This window comes from Mya arenaria, chromosome 11, assembly GCF_026914265.1.
Source record: "Mya arenaria isolate MELC-2E11 chromosome 11, ASM2691426v1".
NCBI classification, from domain to species: domain Eukaryota; kingdom Metazoa; phylum Mollusca; class Bivalvia; order Myida; family Myidae; genus Mya; species Mya arenaria.
Window position 1 is genome coordinate 67920546 of NC_069132.1, and position 20466 is coordinate 67941011.

A 20466-nucleotide genomic window follows, 5' to 3' on the forward strand; every position below is an offset into this window, starting at 1 on the left:
TAGTAGATGACCGTGATTGGAGCTTGTGTAGAAGTTTTGTGAACTTGTGATTCGCTGTGTCGAACGCTTTGCTGACGTATAATATAACGGAATCTACTTGTTGATTTTTTTAAATACGATTTGTGACGACCATATGAGAATCTGCATGAATTGATACATTGTAATCCCGGTGCCACATGTAGACATACATAATTGAGCTCTTCCCTATTTGGTTTATTTTTTTACAAGTAGAAAAACAGGCATTCCAAGAAAACCCTTGTCGAATGATGTCAATGGTGTAACATGTGACTCAAAAGTCTCAATATGACATCCAGTGACAGCTACAGCTGTGATTTATTGCTGTTGATGCATTCCAATGTATAGATACACGCGGCTGTAAAATGAGCTACTATGTAATAAAGAAGCGGTATAAAACTTAAAATTGCAATAGTTAATATGCAAAGCGAAAAATTATTTGGGGAATAGTGTTTTTGTGTGTAATTTTCAGAAGAAATCCCGGACACTGTTTGAACTTCTCCATCGTGAAGAATTGATGATCACATATGAAAGTTCATAAATATAATTACTGTAAGACTGAAAGTTAAAACAAAGATTCATTCATGTTGTGAAATTCAAAGCATTTTTTATGAAATCGTTTTTGTAATCGTTGATGTCAAGAAAAAAGAAAAACACACATTATCAGCGCAGCACGAGGAACGAATTTCCAGCCGAGCAGACGTTTTCCACACATAAACACTCCGGAAATAATGCGAGCAGTGGAGCATACTGGGACTTACTGTAGATGATAGATATCCCACTAACATTGGGAAAATTAGCAATAACGATATCTGGCTCACCCAAAGAGACAAAATACCTGAAAGAGGTTTGTTCGACGAGCCTAGCTATAGACACAAATATGAATTAAGATCAAGTTTCACGACTAAATAAATCTGGAATATCAGTGGAAATAAAGTTTTAACTTTATTTTAGGGGTCGCGAGATAGTAAATCTGGAATTTGAATGACCGTGTTTATTTGGAATGGTATTAAATGCTAGCTACTAGCTAGTTTAGTAGTATGATTGGAAACAAATGGAAAACAGGCCATTTAATTTCTATATATTAAGTGTTTGAGCGGACGTTATCTGAGAACAATATTTTTGCATTGATTTTTGGCTCATGCGCGTAAAAATCACCTTGTTTCAAGTGTTAATGTAAACAAGAGATCAGAATCTGGAGAGGCCGAGCATCACAGCGTGATGCCGGCTGTTAACACGCTTTTGAAAAACCTGGAGCTTACCATTAATAAAATCTGTTTCTAGGCAGCCGAACCAGCCGATCACAGGGTAATTGTGATGCAAATGAGTGATATCGAGATTGGGACGTGATGCTATATTGAACTGATTGTTATATCCGAGTTCACTTTGTGGATTTGATCTTAATGTTCCTTATAAATCATACAAATTGTATGGGCGAGGGATCTAAGGTGCTGGAATAGTGCGACATTTTTCTCGTAGACTCTGATGTATGTATGTGAACTGAATTCTGATGTGAAATATATGGATATTAGCAACGCCAATACAGAGGTACGTGTTGATTTTAAGAGCAGGGTATTGCAGAAATTAGGCAGGGTGGTTCCGAAGGTGAAAAGGGCACATACATTGTACCGGACTGTACTATAAATCAAATAAAATATTATATGATTTAGAGAGGAAATGTTAAAAATGTGTTTATTGTGTACAACAGCCAAAAGGGTAATGTTTTGTATACGTCAATAAAAATAAAACAAGTCTTTAAGCAAACTGAAATATTTATGTGATAATCATGATAAAGCATTCAAAGTATTTACACAACACAAGTATATTTTGATTGTTAATTTTTTTTAAATGGTGTCCAACAGGCCGCGGGATTTACGAAAAAGGGCAGGCAGCAGCACCCTTCTTAAACTTTTTAAATTAAACCCTATATGTGTTGCAAGCCTTAATATCGTTGTTAACCAATCTTAAATATACATGTACCATTATTAAATAAATATTAAATGATTGGTCGATTCTTCAGTTGAATAACATCCACTTGTTTGCTATGAAAGCTAATATCGTCAAAAGCTTGCCCATTGAACTGACGAATTATGAGCTATACTTTCTTTTGTTGCTCTTATTTGTTTAGGTGATGGAAGAATGCTATTTTATTAATGTACCATAATGATATCACAATGTGATAAAATGTGTAAATCGTGTTTGCTTTGTCCCTTTTCCGTGGTCACTGTAATATGGCTTGTTTTACATAGGGTCAGCCATCAAAACTTTTAATTTAGTATTCAACGTCGCCAGCATTAAAGGTTAAAGCAACGACTCAAATGAAATAACGCTTTTCGGAAAAACGTAATAGTTTCTTCAACATTTCTTGATATTTATTTAGTATATAATGGTATTTTCTCAAATATTGTTGCACCTTGGACTGGAACGGGATCTATGAAATTGTTAAATTCCTTAACTAACATATAATGTCACAATTATGCTTGTATACGAATGTTTTCCTTTTGTATTGTTCTGATATACTAGTATAATACTTATGCGTGACCTATCAAAATAAGGACATTGTTTGTCTTTAAGACTGTTAGTTTTAGAATATCAGAAACTAAACAACCGCTTGAAGCTTTCTGTAGTATTATGTTACATTATTAATGGCACCAGCTATCTCTCTTTATCTGTGAAACTTTGTTTGCAGCATTTAGTTTGTGAACAATGTAAGGAACATTATCTTTGTGAACATACCCAGTGACTGAGGCAGCGGATAAGTACGCGGTCATTTATCAGTTTAACTGTTCATATTACATTGTTGTTGATAACCGGAATACAACTCGAAAAACAATGAACCGACCGTGGTCCAAACTTATAAACCTCGTAGATTTATACACCTTAGACGCTTGATTTAATTTAATCCGAACCATCAACTTAATTAGATGTTGAAAAGATTCACCGATCTCGACATTACTGATGAATGTTAAATCCAGTGTTTTATCATTGCGTTGTGTCAAATGTTTCGAAAACAATCTGTGAGCGAGTATCTTTAAATCTAGAAAACGGTATCATCACCTAAGGTATACGCTGGTGGAATGGCAATGCATACAAGACAGGACCTAGGAACAACTTATTGTTGCTTTTAATCAGGCAATGATGGTTCAAATCAGTTTCATGATGAAGAAATATACTTGAAGAGAACGTGATAGTATCCTAAGACGCTAATGGAATTCTTATACATTTGTACTGTCATCTCTTTGTTTCCAGTTGTATCTATAACACTGTTGTTTTCAACAATGAGCCGCCGAGCGAGTTTGTTCGCAAAACAGAACCCGGAAGAAAAGAAACCTAAGGGTGTCCGCTTTCCAGACGAGCTTGTCTTTCTTGACAACATAAAAGAGAATGACGTGCATGCTCTTGGATCCATGCTAAGGAGAGCAAGTCTACAAGTGGATATCAGTGCAGTTAACGACGCAGGTGGGTAAGAGTTAAGACATGACAAAATATAGAATATAGCACTGAGTGCCATATGGTAAGGATTGGATAATAGCGTTGTGAATGTTTGGTTTGAGTTTAGTATAGTAGCTGATGCCATGTTAAAAGTCTACAAGTGGAACCAGTGCAGTCAACGACGCAGGTGGTTTCAGTTCTTAGAATGTGGAATTAAGCGCTGGGTGCCATGTGTTAACAATCAAAAATCGTGGCTTTTAGCCATATTAACGACGCAGGTGTTAGAATGTTGAATATAGCACAGTTAATAAGAGGCAGTTTAGAAGTAGATACGCCGCAGATTGGTTCGGCATAGCTTGGAATTGTTTGATTGGGAAAATAAATATAATTATTGATGAGACACATAAACAGTAGTTTGGTGTATATATCAAATTATATTGTATGGACTCTGGACAAATAATGATAAAACATTCTGTGTTGATTCCAGGTCTGACGCCACTGCACCAGGCGGTTCTGGACGGGAACGAGGCGGCCGTACGACTGCTCGTGGCTCACGGGGCGACGGTCAACAAACAGGACGAGGATTCTTGGACGCCGCTGCACGCTGCATGCGCAGAGGGACACGCAGATATAGTCAGGTAGGTAACAATGTCCAGAATGCCTTGTCCTGAGATGGTCCTGGAAAATAATAATCGTTTTAATTTTGAATTTAGTTGATCATGATCAAGCCTGACACATGTGGCCCTCAGTCACATCAGTTTTCCCCAAAAAACATATAATACCACATTCTCTCTTAACAGTCAGTCAACGAACGCGATCAGGGGACCCGTGTTTAATACATAATAAATATTGTAATACAGTCTTGATATAAATCGGGTCCATATTCCCCAGGTCAAGACTATTAACCAGTACGTATGAACTAAGTTCTTATGTAAGGTCCGTGTGCAGTATTATTACTTAAGGATTTAGTGAATGAAATCTATGGGTAAATTGCTTCATTGGATATTAAGAATGTCTCTCGCAAATTGGCACCCTAGAATTGGATACGTCCTGTCTGTGTTCATGTCAGCAGATCGCTGGAAAGCAGAACACCAAAATCTATGTCAGATCGATTGGCTATCTTGCTTTAGGTTCTCTTGGAAAGCTGAGCAACCAAGTATAATATAACTGGCAGACTGACTGATGATTTGTCATAGCACTTAAAAGAATATCCTGATAGAACCTTTGACTCAAGCTGTCTCTTGGTATTATCGATGGTGCGAAACAAGTGTTTTTGAACCATATGGTCTTGTCCAACATTGATACTTCTGGTTGTAATACATGTATGTCATGTGGCTTTAAAAACTCTACTTTCAATAGGTCTATGAACACGGTCCGCTTTAGCTTATTGCTATAGATGAATGCTAAGTTACTTTGAAATAAATCCAACAAAAATGCTTTTCCGACTACTGCACTTGTTGTTTCAGGATATTTCTTTCACGTATAATGTCTAGCTATTTTATGATTTATTGTGTTAGTCTAGTGTATCAATATGCTATTGTTGCTGCAAATGCCCAACAACATGTTAATACTGCCCTTTATGCTTGTCTACTAGTACTTCCACTCGTAAATTAGCTGATAAAAGCATGCAAAAAATGTGCAACGACGAGAAAGTCAATTTTCGGCAATGTTTCTATTTAATTGATCAATCTGAAGCCGATGCAAAGTGTACACGTATGTATCCTTTGTGAATGTACCATCCTCGCTGTCTTGATAGCTCAGTGGTAGCGCGTTCGCCTTGAGTGCGGAAGGTTTTGGGTTTAAACCTCGTCCGCATCAAACCAAAATACGTTAAAATATGGTAGCAGTAGCTCCATTGCCTAGCGCTGGAAAAATGCTGTATTTAGTACTGGTTCAACCCAGGAAAGTTGTATTCCATGTATCGGTGCTTTTACCAAGCGCGTTAAAGAACCGAAAAGTTTAATTGCAAAGAGCTAGGGTATCGCACCCGGACTTTATTGCAATCACTTCTATCTGAATCCACTAATGGCATTTAAACACAATTTCTGACTTGAGGTCAAGCCACAATGCAACCAAAAGCACGGGCAGACATTATTAACCCAAATAAACAAGCAATGCCTCCGCCTCTTAGTTGCAAGTTACATGTTGAACAGTGGCAGTGGGCTTTCTATGATGTTTGCAGTGGATTGACTGGCTATATTTGCACTTGATTCGGTTTCACTGCGTGTATTTGGGCGGAGAAAACGTTCCTATCATTCAATACTGCAATAACCTTCAAATTCTCATTTGCAAAGGGTACTTTCACGGCTAAAATGCGGTCACCATTGCAATTCATACTAGTTAGGTTTGACGAACCAAGTGGCTCAAAGTGTACTATCAAAACGGTAAGACAATAATATAACTTCAGCTCCAAATATATAGCCACAGCTGTATTTCATAGCTACATCTGTAGTCAAAGTACAACATCAGTCGTAAAATTACAGCTGTAGCTGTATTTGCTACACCTATCAACTGCAACAGTCTGATGTAAATATACGGCGGTAGCTGTATTTTTGACGACAGAAGAGTAGCTACAGCTGTATTTTATAGCTGTAGCAAAGCAATGAAATACAATTGCAGCTATAATGTACAACTATAGCTATTAACACATATATGTTATTTAATTTGAAAGGTCACTGTTATAATATCGTGACTTTTGATCCACGTGGAACGCCATAGTAGGCACTTAGTTATTTATTGTTACGTTGTGTCTCTTGTTTGTTTAGTCTTGGCTTATACCTTGAAGCAGGGTTTTGGTCTGGGCATCTTGTAACATTGTGTCTCTTGTTTGGTGTTTGTTTAGCCTTGGTGCTTATACCTTGAAGCAGGGTTTATGTCTGGGCATATTGTAACGTCGTGTCTCTTGTTTGGTGTTTGTTAAGCCCTGGTTCTTATACATTTAAACATGGTTTTGTGGCTCTTGTTTGATGCCTGTTTACCTTAATGTTTTCATTGGATTTCATTCCATTGTGTTACTGGTAGTGCTCACAAGACCAAAGAACATTCTGGTAGCCTGAACCTTTTGCAGGAAAACAGTAACATGAAAAAAATCTGGCCATCATTATCTAGGTTATATAAGAAGGCATTTAGCTTATTCACAAGAAATTTTATCTTTATGTTTTGTTCATGAATTACATGACATTTGAGCTGTACATGAACATTTCCAAGATGTTCATCTGTTGTTTCAGACTTCTTTTTAAATAGAGTTAGCAAGGCCACTCACTTTATTCATGGAATAAGCAATTTCTTGGTTTTTCTTATGGGGCCTATTCATTAAGCTTTTTAAATTAAATTTTAAACTTATTGGATCATTGTCTTTTTTCTAAGTTGGTGTTAAGGCATTTTACAATAGTTAAATACCAAAGCTATGAAAGCAACAAGAAAGTTGTTTATATAATGACTACATTTGAACAGAGTTGATGAAAACTTAGAGTGGATTTAAAATAGTAGTATTAATCATGAACAAAAATAATTAAGGAAAATGCTTTATGGCCCAAGGTTTATGCTTAGAAGTTAGACCAGTAAGAATAATGCTAAGTACAAGTATATGCTGTCTCAGGTTTCTCCATTTAGATAGGCTTACCGGACTGAGGAGTATTTAGGATGCCGAGCAAACTTGTTCTAGAAAAAAAGAATACCATTTAATCACTATGTTCATCTGTTCTCTCGGGTTTCCACTTGAAAGAGGAACTGCCAAGCATAGCCAAATAAATGGTTTCAGGTTTCGATGTTTAGTAGGTTTCCTGTAGCGAAAGGAATTAACAATCCTGATAATTATGAATCTGCTGTTCCAGGTTTCTACTTGAAAGTGGGGCTGACAAGAACATCTTGACAGACGAAGGCGAGCGACCCCTGGATCTGGTGGAACCGTCTGACCTCCCAACCATCCGGGTCATGCTAAGTGACGTGAAACCAAATACTGATAACCAATCAGAAGACGAGTTGGACGATGACGTCACTGATAATGATGTCACTGGATGACAAAGTTATATGTCTCGCGTTTTGGTGCTATTGTAAATAACTGATCAATTTGTGAAAACTCATAATTCATCATATGTGTTTATGGTACCCGATATGAAGAACTGGACACTTTTTATTTTGTATGACTTTATCATGGTCTTATTTAAAAACTCATATTACGCTGCAAAATGCCTGCATCAACATTGATGTGTACATATTGATCAATCATTCAAATACGGTATGATAAAAGGGTGTTTTAAATGTATTTACAGGCATTGAATAAGCCAATGTTACAGAAAATTGCAGTGTTTATATAAATCAGAGTGCTTTCAACTGTCTAGAATTTAAACATCATCTAAGAAATCAATCCTCTTTTTTCTAAGCTTACGTACAAGATCTAGGCTTGGTCATCATGTTCATTGCAAATGTATATTCAATTTAGGGCAATAAAAGCCACATTTTTACCAATCCCTTTGCCATGTTGGTAAAATTTTCCAAATGAAAAATGGGGAAATGAACCAATACCAATCAAGTTGCTATATATATTGCAATCGGCTTGCAATGTTAGAGCTATTAACCACCATTTATTATAAATCCTTTTTTATAAGATCGATTTCAATAACTTTGCCATTTAAAACAATATTAAAAACAATATAATATACATAATTTAAGATATTGATCATAACGTACGACCCTGTCAGCTTAATAGGATGACTCTAATGAGTGACTTGTTATCAAAACTTCGCTATGAAATCGTTGTAAATATGCAATGGACACATTCTTTTTTACGGAATTGAAACAGTCAGGTGCTATTTTATATTAAAATTAAGGACTTTAATCCTGTGTTATACGATATATCGGATACAATACTGGCTACGATACATGAGTATTCATGTAATGGTTTTGTTTTAGGACTACAATTTTATTTTAATGTTAAGAATTATACAATTTATAAACGTTTGTCGTGAGTTGCGTCAAACCGCTCTATTTATTTGATATTAACATATACATTACACCATTGAATGAATCGTTTGAAGCGCTCTATATGATAGCTTTATCAATACCCTGTGATTAATTTCAATGAGTTTTGTAAATTATTAAGTGTTTATTGGGTATCCCTTAAATCGAATAAAATTGTTATGCACTACATAAACAAATCTTGATTGTTTAAGGCTCGCTTTACATCATTGATACTTAATCCAACCCGTCCGGAGTACAACACGATGAAAGAATTGCCAGCTAGCAGATATTTACCACATAATTATATACTATGGAAATAAAGTGAGCAGTGGAGCATTCTGGGCCTTACAGTTGATCATATATTATCTTTATTTGATAGATTTATAAATACCCTGTGATTAATATCAATGAGTATTGTTAATTATCAAGTGATTATTGGGTATCCCTTAAATCAAATGAAATTGTTTTGCACTGCTCGGCTCGGTTTTCAGCATTAATACTTAATCTAACCCTTCCTGTATACAACACGAGGAAAGAATTTCCAGCGAGCAGATGTTTTCCACACAATTATATACTATGGAAATAATCCAATCAGTGGAAAATTCTGGGCCTTACAGTAGATCATATAGCAATAACGATCACTGGCTCTTTGAAAAAGACGTGTCTCTTTGGTGCACCATGTTTCGAGGTTCTTAGAGCCTAAAATATTTTTTTGATCCATATTTATGTGAAAAACTACAGAAACAAGCTCAGTAGCCAAAGGTTTAAACATAAACCCAGTTTAATGGCACAGGGTAAACACAAAAGACATAAAACACAAAAACGAAAAAAAATCACAGACAAGAAACATGGAACAACGGAACAAAACTCGTTTTGAATATGCATTGCAAATACACTCTTTTCTAGAATTTAAGCGGTAAGGTGTGCCATTACATTAAACTTAGGACTTTTATATTGTATTACAAGTTATATCAAAACCAACTTGTGCTATGCTTCATAAGTTTTCATCTACTCATGTACTGGTTGCAACAAAACCCCATACTTATTTGATAACATATCCATTACATCACTGAATCAATCGTTTTCGTTATTTGAAGCGCTTTATTTGATAGCTTTATAAATACCATGTGATTAATTTGCGATGAGTTTTACTAATTAATGAGTAATTATTGAGAATCCTTCAAACCAAATAACTTGTTATGCACAGCTTAAAAAAATCTTAACGTTTAAGGTTCGTTATTCAGCATTACTTTTGAAATTAAAATGTTGAGCACACTTGATCTATGCCCGCCCAGAGTGCAAAACGAGTAAAGAATTTCCAGCTAGCAGATATTTACCACATAATTATACACGCTGGAAATAAAGTGAGCAGCGGAGCATTCTGGGCCTTACAGTAGATCATATAACAATAGCGATCATTTTGGCTCTATGAAAAATACAATATCTCTTAACGAGGTTTGCTTGTATGCTGCGAGGTGCTTATAATTATAGTAAAAAATAAGGCATATCTGGAATATCAGGGAAAACAATGTTTTGAATTTGTTTCAGGATTAGCGAGTTAGTATACCAGGAATTTTAACGGCCGTGGTTATTTCAAATGGTTAAAATTGTTAGCTACTAGCAAGCTAAGAAGTAAGATTCATTGCAAATGGAAAACAGTATATTTCATTTATGATAGTAAGTGTTAGATTGGAGGTTATCTGAGAACAATATTTTTGCATTGATTTTTGGCTTATGTTTCAAGTGTTAATGTAAACAAGAGATCAGAATCCAAAGAGGCCTACAAACACAGAGGGGATACCGGCTGTTATCACGCTTTTGATTCCTATATTCATTATTTTGAAAAACCTTGAACTACCATTGATAAAATTCTTATAAGGAAGCCGAACCAGCCGATCACAGGATAATTGTGATGTAAATGAGTGATATCAAGATTTGTTCCTCGATGTTATATTGAATTGCTTGTTATATCCGAGTTCACTTTTATGTTTATGTTCCTTATAAATTATACAGATTGTATGGTCAAGGGACTAATAGTGCTGGAATAGTGCGATATTAGTCTTGTACACACTGATGTATGTTTGTGGGCTGAAACAGATGTGAAATATATGGATATTAGCAACGTCTATACAGAGGTTTGTATTTGTGTTGTGGCCATAGTTTTAAAAGATTGGGCAGGGTTGTTCAGGTAATAAGGGCACATACATTGTATCGGCCTGTAACCGAATATAATTAAATATGAATTAGATAGAAAATGTTAAAAATGTGTTCATGGTGTACAACAGCCAAATAAGTAACGTTTTGTATACATATTTAATATTAAAATAAGTTTTTAAACAAAATGAAATAATTATGTGATAATATTAAGCATTCGAAGTAAACACATAACCCTAGTATACTTTGATTGTTGAATTTCATTAAAAAAGAAAATAAGAGATTGGTAAACAAGTGCAAAAGGCCGCCGGCTGTACGAAAAAAGGGCAGGCAACAGCACCCTTCTTAAACTCTTCAGCTAAAACCCTGTATGTGTGCAAGCTTATATATCGCTGTTAACCAGTTTTGAAATACCCATTATTAAATAAATATTTAATTATTGGTCGATTCTTCAATTGAATAACATCCACCTCTTTGCTACGAAAGCTGATATTGTCAATATCTTACTCATTGAAAAGGCGAATTATGAGCTATGCTTTCTTTTGTTGCTCTTATTTGTTGAGCTGATGGAAGAATGCTATTTTATTAATGTACGAGAATGATATCCCAATGTGATAACGTGTGTAAATCGTGTTTGCTTTGTCCCTTTTCCTTCGTCACTGTAATGTGGCTTGTTTGGACATGGGGTCAGACTTCAAAACTTTTAATTTTGTATTTAACGTCGCCAGCATATTATTATTTCAGGCTAAAGCAAAGATTAAAATAATTAAATTTACTAACACTTTTCGGAAAAACGTAACATGTTTTGCCTTATTTCTTAATATTCATTGAGTATATATGGTATTTTCTCAAATATTGTTACATCTTGGGCTGGAACGGGATCTATGATATTGTTAAAATCCGTAACTAACATATAATGCCACAATTATGCTTGTAGCCAAATGTTTTCCTTTTGTATTGTTCTGATATACTAGTATAACACTTATGCCTGACCTGTCACAACAAGAACATTGTTTGTCTTTAAGACTGTTAGTTTTAGAATTTCAGAGACTTAACAACCGCTTGAAGCTTTCTGTAGTATTATGTTACATTATTAATGGCATCAGCTATCTCTCTTTATCTGTGAAACTTTGTTTGCAGCATTTAGTTTGTGAACAATGTAAGGAGCATTTTCTTTGTGAACATACTCAGTGACTGAGGCAGTGGATAAGTACGCGGTCATTTATCAGTTTAACTGTTCATATTGCACTGTTGTTGATAACCGAAATACAACTTGGAAAACAATGAACGATGCCGACTATGATCCAAACTTATAAACCTCGTAGATTTATACACTTTATACGCTTAAGCTTATATTTGCGCTCTCACATCCGAAGTCTATTTATGGTACAAAAAAATACTAACACCCAATTGGATTGAGAAGGGCTGGTGCATGTTGCATAAGCCAGAACTTATTTTGAAAAGGACTGGTGCATTTGCAATCCAGTTCGCATAACTTGTATAATTACATAATAATGTAAGTAATGAGTAAAAGTCCCATAAAGTTGGGCGTATATATATATCTACAGCTTCCGTTGCGCTGCGGTTATTTTATATTGATATATGTATCGTAAACAGAACCCAACACTGCCTTGCCTCTCAGCCTGTCCAAGACTGATATCAAAATATACAAATGCACAATATAAATCAGTTTATATCTCCTTTGAATTATGTTTTTATCAAATCCAAATCATCAACTTTATTAGATGTTGAGAAGATTCACCGATCTCGACATCAATAATGAATGTCGAATCCAATGTTTTATCATGGCGTTGTGTCAAATGTTTCGAAAACAATCAGTGAGTGAGTATCTATAAATCTAGACAACGGCATCGGCACCCAAGTTCTTCATTTTTGGATTGTAATGCATATTAGATTGGACCAAAGTACAACTTATTGTTGCTTTATATCAGGCAATGTTGGTTAAAATTAGGTTCATGGGGAGGACATAAACTTGAAGAGAACGTAATAGTATCGAAGTACCCCAAGACGCTAATGGAATTCTTAAACTGTGATCTCTTTATTTTCCAGTTGTATCTATAACACTGGTATTTTGACAATGAGTCGCCGAGCGAGTTTGTTCGCAAAACAGAACCCGGAAGAAAAGAAACCAAAAGGTGTCCGCTTTCCAGACGAGCTTGTTTTTCTTGACAACATAAAAGAAAATGACGTGCATGCCCTTGGTTCCATGCTAAGGAGAGCAAGTCTACAAGTGGATATAAGTGCAATTAACGACGCAGGTGGGTAATAATTTAGACATGCCAAAATGGTTTGAGTTTAGAAAAGCGGCTGATGCCATGTCAAAAGTCTACAAGTGGAATCAGTGCAGTCAACGATGCAGGTGGTTTCAGTTCTTAGAATGCATAATTTAGTGCTGGGTGCCATGTGTTAACAGTCAAAAACAGTGGCCATTAGCCATATTAACGACGCAGGTGAAAGAATGTTGAATATAGTGCTGAGAGCCAAGTTAATAAGATTCAGTTTTAAAGTAGACATGACGCGGATGGGTTCGGCATAGCTTTGAATTGTTTGATTGGGAAAATAAATATAAATATTGACGAGACACATAAACAGTAGTTTGGTGTGTATAAATTATATTGTATGGACTCCGGAAAAATAATGATGAAACATTCTGTGTTGATTCCAGGTCTGACGCCGCTGCACCAGGCGGTTCTGGACGGGAACGAGGCGGCCGTCCGACTGCTCGTGGCTCACGGGGCGACGGTCAACAAACAGGACGAGGATTCTTGGACGCCGCTGCACGCTGCATGCGCAGAGGGACACGCAGATATAGTCAAGTAAGATAACACTGTCCGGAATGCCTTGTCCTAAGATGGTCCTGAAAAAAAATGTTTTAATATTGACTATAGTTGATGGTGATCAAGCCTGACACATGTGGCCTCTGGCACATCAGTCTTCCCAATTGTTTTTATAAAATATACATTCTCTCTTAGCAGTCTGTGAACGAACGCGATCAGGACCCGTGTTTAATAGATAATAAATATTGTAATACAGTCCTGATATAAATCCGGTCCATATCCCCCCGGTCAAGACTATAAACTAGTACGTTTAAACTGTAGTTCTTATGTAAGGTCCATGTCCAGTATTATAACCTAATAATTTAGTGAATGAAATCTATGTGTAAATTGCTTCATTTGATATTGTCTCTCGCAAATTGGCACCATGGAATTGGATACCTCCTGTCTGTGTTTCACGTCAGGAAATCGCTGAAAATAAGAAAACCAAAATCTCTTCAGATCAATTGGCTGTCTTGCTTTAGGTTTTCTTGGAAAGCTGAACAACCAAGTATAATATGTCTGGCAGACTGACTGATGATTTGTCAAAGCACTTAAAAGAATATCCTGATAGAACCTTTGACTCAAGCTGTCTCTTGGTATTATCGATGGTGCGGAACAAGGGTTTTTGAACCATGTTGTCTTTTCCAACATTAATATTTCTGGTGCAATATAAATTTTGAACGTCATTTGACTTTTAAAAAATCTACTTTCAATAGGTCTATGAACACGGTCCGTTTAAGCTTATTGTTATAGACGAATGCTTAATTACTTTGAAATAAATCCAACAAATATGCTTTACCGACTACTGCATCTTGTTGTTTCAGGACAATTCTTTCACGTATAATGTCTAGTAATTATGATTTATTGTGTTAGTCTAGTGTATTATCATGCTATTGTTGCTGCAAATTCCCAAAACAATGTTAATACTGGATTTATTGCTCGTCTACTAGTACTTCCACTCGTACTTCGTAAATTAGCTGATAAAAGCATGATCAAAATGCCTTTGTCAATGTGGGGGAACTGACACCGGATATAGTTCAGAAAGTGATAAATTGATAAGCGTTTGATTGTTACACATGGTATGTTTATCTATCAGTTTTTGTAGTTTATGGTGATATTCTGTATATCCAAATCGAAGATTTTCGAATAGCTTGATCCTATGCAATATGATGGGAATGTGTCTCCTCTTTTGTATATTAATAGCACAATTCTCGCCGAAAGTTGCATGATCGCTCACAAGTGTTCACTAATGTGGTACGATTTCAAACATAAAATAACAAATAGAAAATAAGAATAAAAACTGAATCGAGCGATTTCATTGTAATTACAGCATCTAGTATTGTTTAATATATCAATACGAAATAGTTTCGTAGAGACAGTCATACTTTTTGATGACCTGAAGGTGTACTGGGGATAGATGAAGCAAATAAATAACTGAACAGGGGATATCTATTAAGTGGACTGAGGATAGAAACGATGTATTTAGAATAACTAGTCTGTGATAATGACGGTTTTATACCTTTACACAAGCTCGGGGAAATTGTTCGATTGTTCCATATCGAGGGATGAGAGCAAAAAATGTTATTGTTTTTTTTGTATCTGTTTGTACTTAAAACTGTTTCATTCATATAGATTAGTTAACCATGATGTGTTTTTCACAAGCATCAACGTTCGAGTCGCAAATATTAAAATATTTGAAATATGCCATAATCTGATTTATCGAGGAACACAAAACATATGGCTGTAGAATTTATGTGGTGTTTGCGATACATATATATATATATATAGAATTGCTTTGTAAATCAAGTAGGTGAATCTAGTAGTAAATCTATCAGGTTCCAGATTATATCCTTGTAGTCTTGAAAACACAGCAATAACAACATCTGTACTGCATTGTTATTCTGAAAGTAAAGTGATTTTGTACGTAATTGAGCAAGAGTCGAATAGTTGGTAAGGAAGATGATATTAAAGGTTGTTGTCCTGTACCTAACATCTTCCGGTAAAATATGATACGTCTTGCTGCAACTTGCAAACTACCTGGATACTAAATTAGTATTAAACGTGCGTATGATAAATATTTATTATTTTTTTATGAAGAAGTAAACGAATTAGACATACATGTATATTGTATATAAACAGTGTTACTATCATTTTTGTCCCATTTTATATACTATCCCCAGTACACATTTCTCAACTTTGAAACTATCATCAGTACATAATACGGTACAGAACATTTCTAAGGGCATATCGTTTCACGTTTAAATGTAACATTGCCAGTTCTTACAATAAAATTAGTATAGCTTATGCTTGTAAAATAGTTCGATTCAGATTTTTTTTATTCGATATATTTCCTAAAAATAACAGTACTTGTCGAAATTCTGTGAGTTTTGAGGTGATCATCTTACATTTGAAGTTTCATATTTCATGGCCTGCTAAATCGTAAGCATTATAAAGTACACCATAGGCCAAATTATCATTCAGCTATTACTTCAAACACTTGTTTCATTTGTGGATACGGTAGATAAGCGTTAACACAGCAAGATCTTACCTCTGGTAAAGAAAAAGAACTGCATATTTGTCTGTTTACTTATATATCCAGTGTCCGTTTCCCCACACCGTTTGTGCAACGATTAGAAAGCAAATTTTCGGCAATGTTTCGATTTAATTGATTGATGTGAAACCGATGCAAACTGTAAAAGTATATATCCTTTTAGAATGTACCAGCCTCGCCGTCTTGAGAGCTCAGTGATAGCGCGTTTACTTCAAGTCGTGGATTCAAACCTCGGCCGCATCAAACCAAAATGAGTTAAAATATGGTAGCAGTAGTTCCCTTGCCTAGCGCTGAAAAAAGCTGTATTTAGTACTGGTTCAACCCAGGAAAGTTGTATACCATGTATCGGTGCTTTTACCAAGCGCGTTAAAGAACCGAAAAGTTTGATTGCAAAGAGCACCCGGACTTTATTGCAATCTCTTCCATCTGAATTCACTAATGGCATTTAAACACAATTTTTGACTTGAGGTCAAGCCACAATGCAACCAAAAGCACGGGCAGACATTATTAACCCAAATAAACAAGCAATGCGTCCGCCTCTTAGTTGCAAGTTCCATGTTGGAGAGTGGCAGTAGGCTTTCTCTGATGTTTGCAGTGGATTGACTGGGTACAGCTGCACTTGATTCGGTTGCATTGTGTGTATTTGGGCGGAGAAAAAGTTCCTATCATTTAATGGTGTAAAAAACCTTCAAATTCGCATTTGCAAAGAGTAGTTTCACGGCTAAAATGCATTGCAATTCATACTAGTTAGCTTTGACGAATCAAGTTGCTCAAAGTTGTAATCTCAAAACGTTAAGGCACTAATATAACTTCAGCTCCAAATATATAGCCACAGCTCTATTTAGAGCTACATCTGTAGTCATAAATGAAGAACAACATCAGTCGTAAAATTACAGATGTAGCTATATTTGCTATACCTATCAACTGCAACAGTCTGGTGTAAATGTACGGCTATAGCGGTATTTTTGGCGACAAAAGAATAGCTACAGTTGTATTTTACAGCTGTACCAATACAATGAAATACAATTGCAGCTATAATGTACAACTATAGCTATTAACGCATAAATGTTATTCAATTTGAAAGGTCACTGTTATAATATCGTGACTTCTTAGCCACGTGGAACGCCATAGTAAGCACCATATCTCAGTACTTCTTGTAACGTTGTGTCTCTTGTTCGATGTTTGTTCAGCCTTAGTGCTTACACCTTTAAACAGCGTTTTGGTCTGGGGATCTTATCACGTTGTGTCTCTTGTTTGATTTTTGTTTAGTCTTGGTACTTTTATATTGAAGCAGGATTTTGGTCTGGGTATGTTGTAACGATGTGTCTCTTGTTTTGTGTTTGTTTCGCCTTGTTGTTTGTACCTTTAAACAGGGTTTTGGTATCGGCATCTTGTAATGTCATGTCTCTTGTTTGATGTTTGTTTAGTCTTGGTGCTTATATCTTGAAGCAGGGTTTGGTCTGGGCATGTTGTAACGTTGTGTTTCTTGTTTGGTGTTTGTTTAGCCTTTATGTTTGTACATTTAAACAGGGTTTAGCCTTGATGTTTATATTGCATTTCTGTTCACTGTGTTACCGGTAGTGCTCACAAGACCAAAGAAATTCTGGAAGACTGAACATTTTACAGGAAAACAGTAACATGAAAAAACTTCTGGCCGTCATTATCTAGTTTATATTTTGAAAGAAGGGCTTATTGACAAGAAATTTTATCTTTATGTTGTTCATGAATTACATGACATTTGAGCTGTACATAAACATTCCCAAGATGTTCATCTGTTGTTTCAACCTTCTATTTAAATATAGTTAGCAAGAACACTCCCTTTATTCATGAAATATGGCAATCTCTCGGTCTTTTTTATGGGACCTAATCATTACGCTTTTTAAATTAAATTTTAAACTTATTGGAACATTGCCTTTTTGTAAATTGATTTTAAGACATTTTACAATAGTTGAGTACCAAAGCTATGAAAGTAACAAGAACGTTGTATATATATAATGAATACATTTGGACAGATTTAATGAAAAAAGAGTAAAATATTAGTATTAATCATGACAAAATAGCCCAAGGTTTATGCTTAGAAGTTAGACCGGCAAAAATAATATTAAGTACAAGTATGTGCTGTTTCAGGTTTCTACATCTATGTAGGCTTACCGGTCTAAGGAGGATTTAAGATGCTGAGCAAACTTGTTTGAGAAAAAAAAGAATACCATATAATCACTATGTTCATCTGTTCTCTCAGTTTTCCACTTGAAAGATGAACTGCCAAGCATAGTCAGACCAATGGTTTCAGGTTTCATTGTATAGTAGTTTTCCTGTAGCAAAAGGAATTAATATTCCTGACAATTATAAAATTGTTGTTCCAGGTTTCTACTTGAAAGTGGGGCTGACAAGAATATCTTGACAGACGAAGGTGAGCGACCCCTGGATCTGGTGGAACCGTCTGACCTTCCAACCATCCGGGTCATGCTAAGTGACGTGAAACCAAATACTGATAACCAATCAGAAGACGAGTTGGACGATGACGTCACTGATAATGATGTCACTGGATGACATAGTTATATGTCTCGCGTTTTGGTGCTATTGTAAATAACTGATCAATTTGTGAAAACTCATAATTCATAGTGTGTGTTTATTGTTTCTGATATGAAGAACTGGACACTTTTTATTGTGTATGACGTCATCGTAGTCATATTCAAAAACTCATATTAGGCAGCAAAATGCCTGCATCAACATTGCAGTGTACATATTGATCAGTCATTTAAATGCAGTATTATAAAGGGGTGTTTTAAAAGTATAAATAAACATTTAATAAGGCAATATTGCAGTAAAATGCAGTGTACATATAAATCAGGGTATAATCCAAGTGTTTAGAATTGTAGAACATCATCTCAGAGTCCTCATTTTTTTCTAAACACACAAGATCTGGTCATTATGTAGTTTGCAAGTGTGTATTCAATTTTGGTCAATATAAGCCACATTTCACTAAACCTTTTGCCATGTTGGTTAATACATTTACCCGTACTTAATAAATTGATATATCCTTGGCAATTGGCTTGCAATGTTAGAACAATTAACCACCAAATATCATGAATGCCTTTAAAATGAGATCAATGATTACAATAACTATGACATTAAAAACAATATTGAAGGAAATATTATGAATATAACTTATGAAATGATATTATAAACTACGGCAATGTTTCCTAAATAGGATTAACCTAAAGTGTTACTGGATATGAAAACTTGGCTATAAATATACATCGGATATATACTTTTTACTGGAATTAAAGCGGTCATGTGTTCAATTATATTAAAATTATTGACTTTAATTTTGTGTTACAGTATATAACAGACAAAAACAATTGATGCGTTTTCACTTACTGGTATCATTTTAGGACTACTATGGTCATTTAATATAGAAAATAATACAGTTCAAAAACGTTTGATCGTGAGTTGCGTATAAAGCCCATATTTATTTGATAACATATACATTGCACCATTTAATCAATCGTTTTCATTACTTGAAGCGCTTTATTTGAAAGCTTTATAAATACCCTGTGATTACTTTCAATGAGTGTTGTTAATTATTAAGTGATTATTAAGGTATCCCTTAAATCAAATAAATTGATATGCACTGCTTGAAGAGATATTGATTGTTTTGGGCTCTTTTTTCACCATAAATACTTAATCGAACCCGTCCGGAGTCTAGAGTGCAATACGAGAATAGAATTTCCAGCTAAAATATGTTTTTCACACAATTATACACTCTGGAAAAATTGCGGAGCAGTCTGGGTATTGCAATACAACATATAACGATCATTGGCTCTTTGAAAAAAAACACTATCTAAACGAGGTTTGTTTGCATATTTCGAGGTGCTTATAGTAAAAAATAGAACATTTTTTTGAACAAGATTCATTAGTCTAAATAAATTTGGGATAGCAGTGAAAATAAAGTTTTGAATATGTTTAAGGGGTCGAAACTTTGTATATCTGGAATTTGAATGTCGTTGCTTATTTGGAATGACATTAAATGCTAGCTAGTAGCTACATGAGAAAAAAAAATGTGCATTGATTTTTGACTAATGTGAATAAAAATATCTCTGTTCCAAGGCTTCATGGTTGCAAACAAGAGGCTAGAATCCAGAGAGGCCTAGAAACCCAGTAGGTTTACACGCTTTTAATCTTGTTATGTTTTGTTATAGGTTGCGCTTTTAAAAGATGTAAAAACAGATATAATTTTTCATTAATTTTAGGTCTATGTGTTAAAATGAGTTGAGTTAGAGATTGCGATATGGCTTAATTACTTTTGAGATATTGGGGCCTGGACCTTACCATAAATAAAATATGTTTCAAGGCAACCGATCAGAATGTGATTGTGATGCAAATGGGTGATATCGAGATAATTGTTATATCCGAGTTCACTTTGTGGAGTTCCTCGTTCTGTTCCTTATGAATTATACAATCTATATGGACAAGGTACTTAAGCTACTTGAATAGTGTGACATAAGTCTTGTAGAC

At 35.2% G+C, this 20466-nt stretch overlaps 2 protein-coding genes across 3 annotated transcripts; both read left to right on the top strand.

Moving 5' to 3' along the window:
- The first annotated feature begins 477 nt into the window (after positions 1-477).
- On the top strand, positions 478-8617 carry LOC128209090 (protein phosphatase 1 regulatory subunit 27-like). Of its 2 annotated transcripts, XM_052912939.1 has the most exons (5): positions 478-862; positions 1300-1563; positions 3265-3474; positions 3935-4085; positions 7281-8617. In XM_052912939.1, the coding sequence occupies exons 3-5, from the start codon at positions 3294-3296 to the stop codon at positions 7465-7467; spliced, it is 519 nt and encodes a 172-aa protein (XP_052768899.1). In that variant the 5' UTR covers positions 478-862; positions 1300-1563; positions 3265-3293; the 3' UTR covers positions 7468-8617. The 2 variants fall into 2 exon arrangements, with proteins under 2 accessions (XP_052768899.1, XP_052768898.1); XM_052912938.1 differs by having other exon boundaries at positions 478-1563.
- A 1578-nt stretch (positions 8618-10195) lies between these two features.
- On the top strand, positions 10196-18960 carry LOC128210020 (protein phosphatase 1 regulatory subunit 27-like). Its single transcript, XM_052914319.1, has 4 exons — positions 10196-10541; positions 12631-12839; positions 13247-13397; positions 18312-18960. The coding sequence occupies exons 2-4, from the start codon at positions 12659-12661 to the stop codon at positions 18496-18498; spliced, it is 519 nt and encodes a 172-aa protein (XP_052770279.1). The 5' UTR covers positions 10196-10541; positions 12631-12658; the 3' UTR covers positions 18499-18960.
- Positions 18961-20466: the final 1506 nt, after the last annotated feature.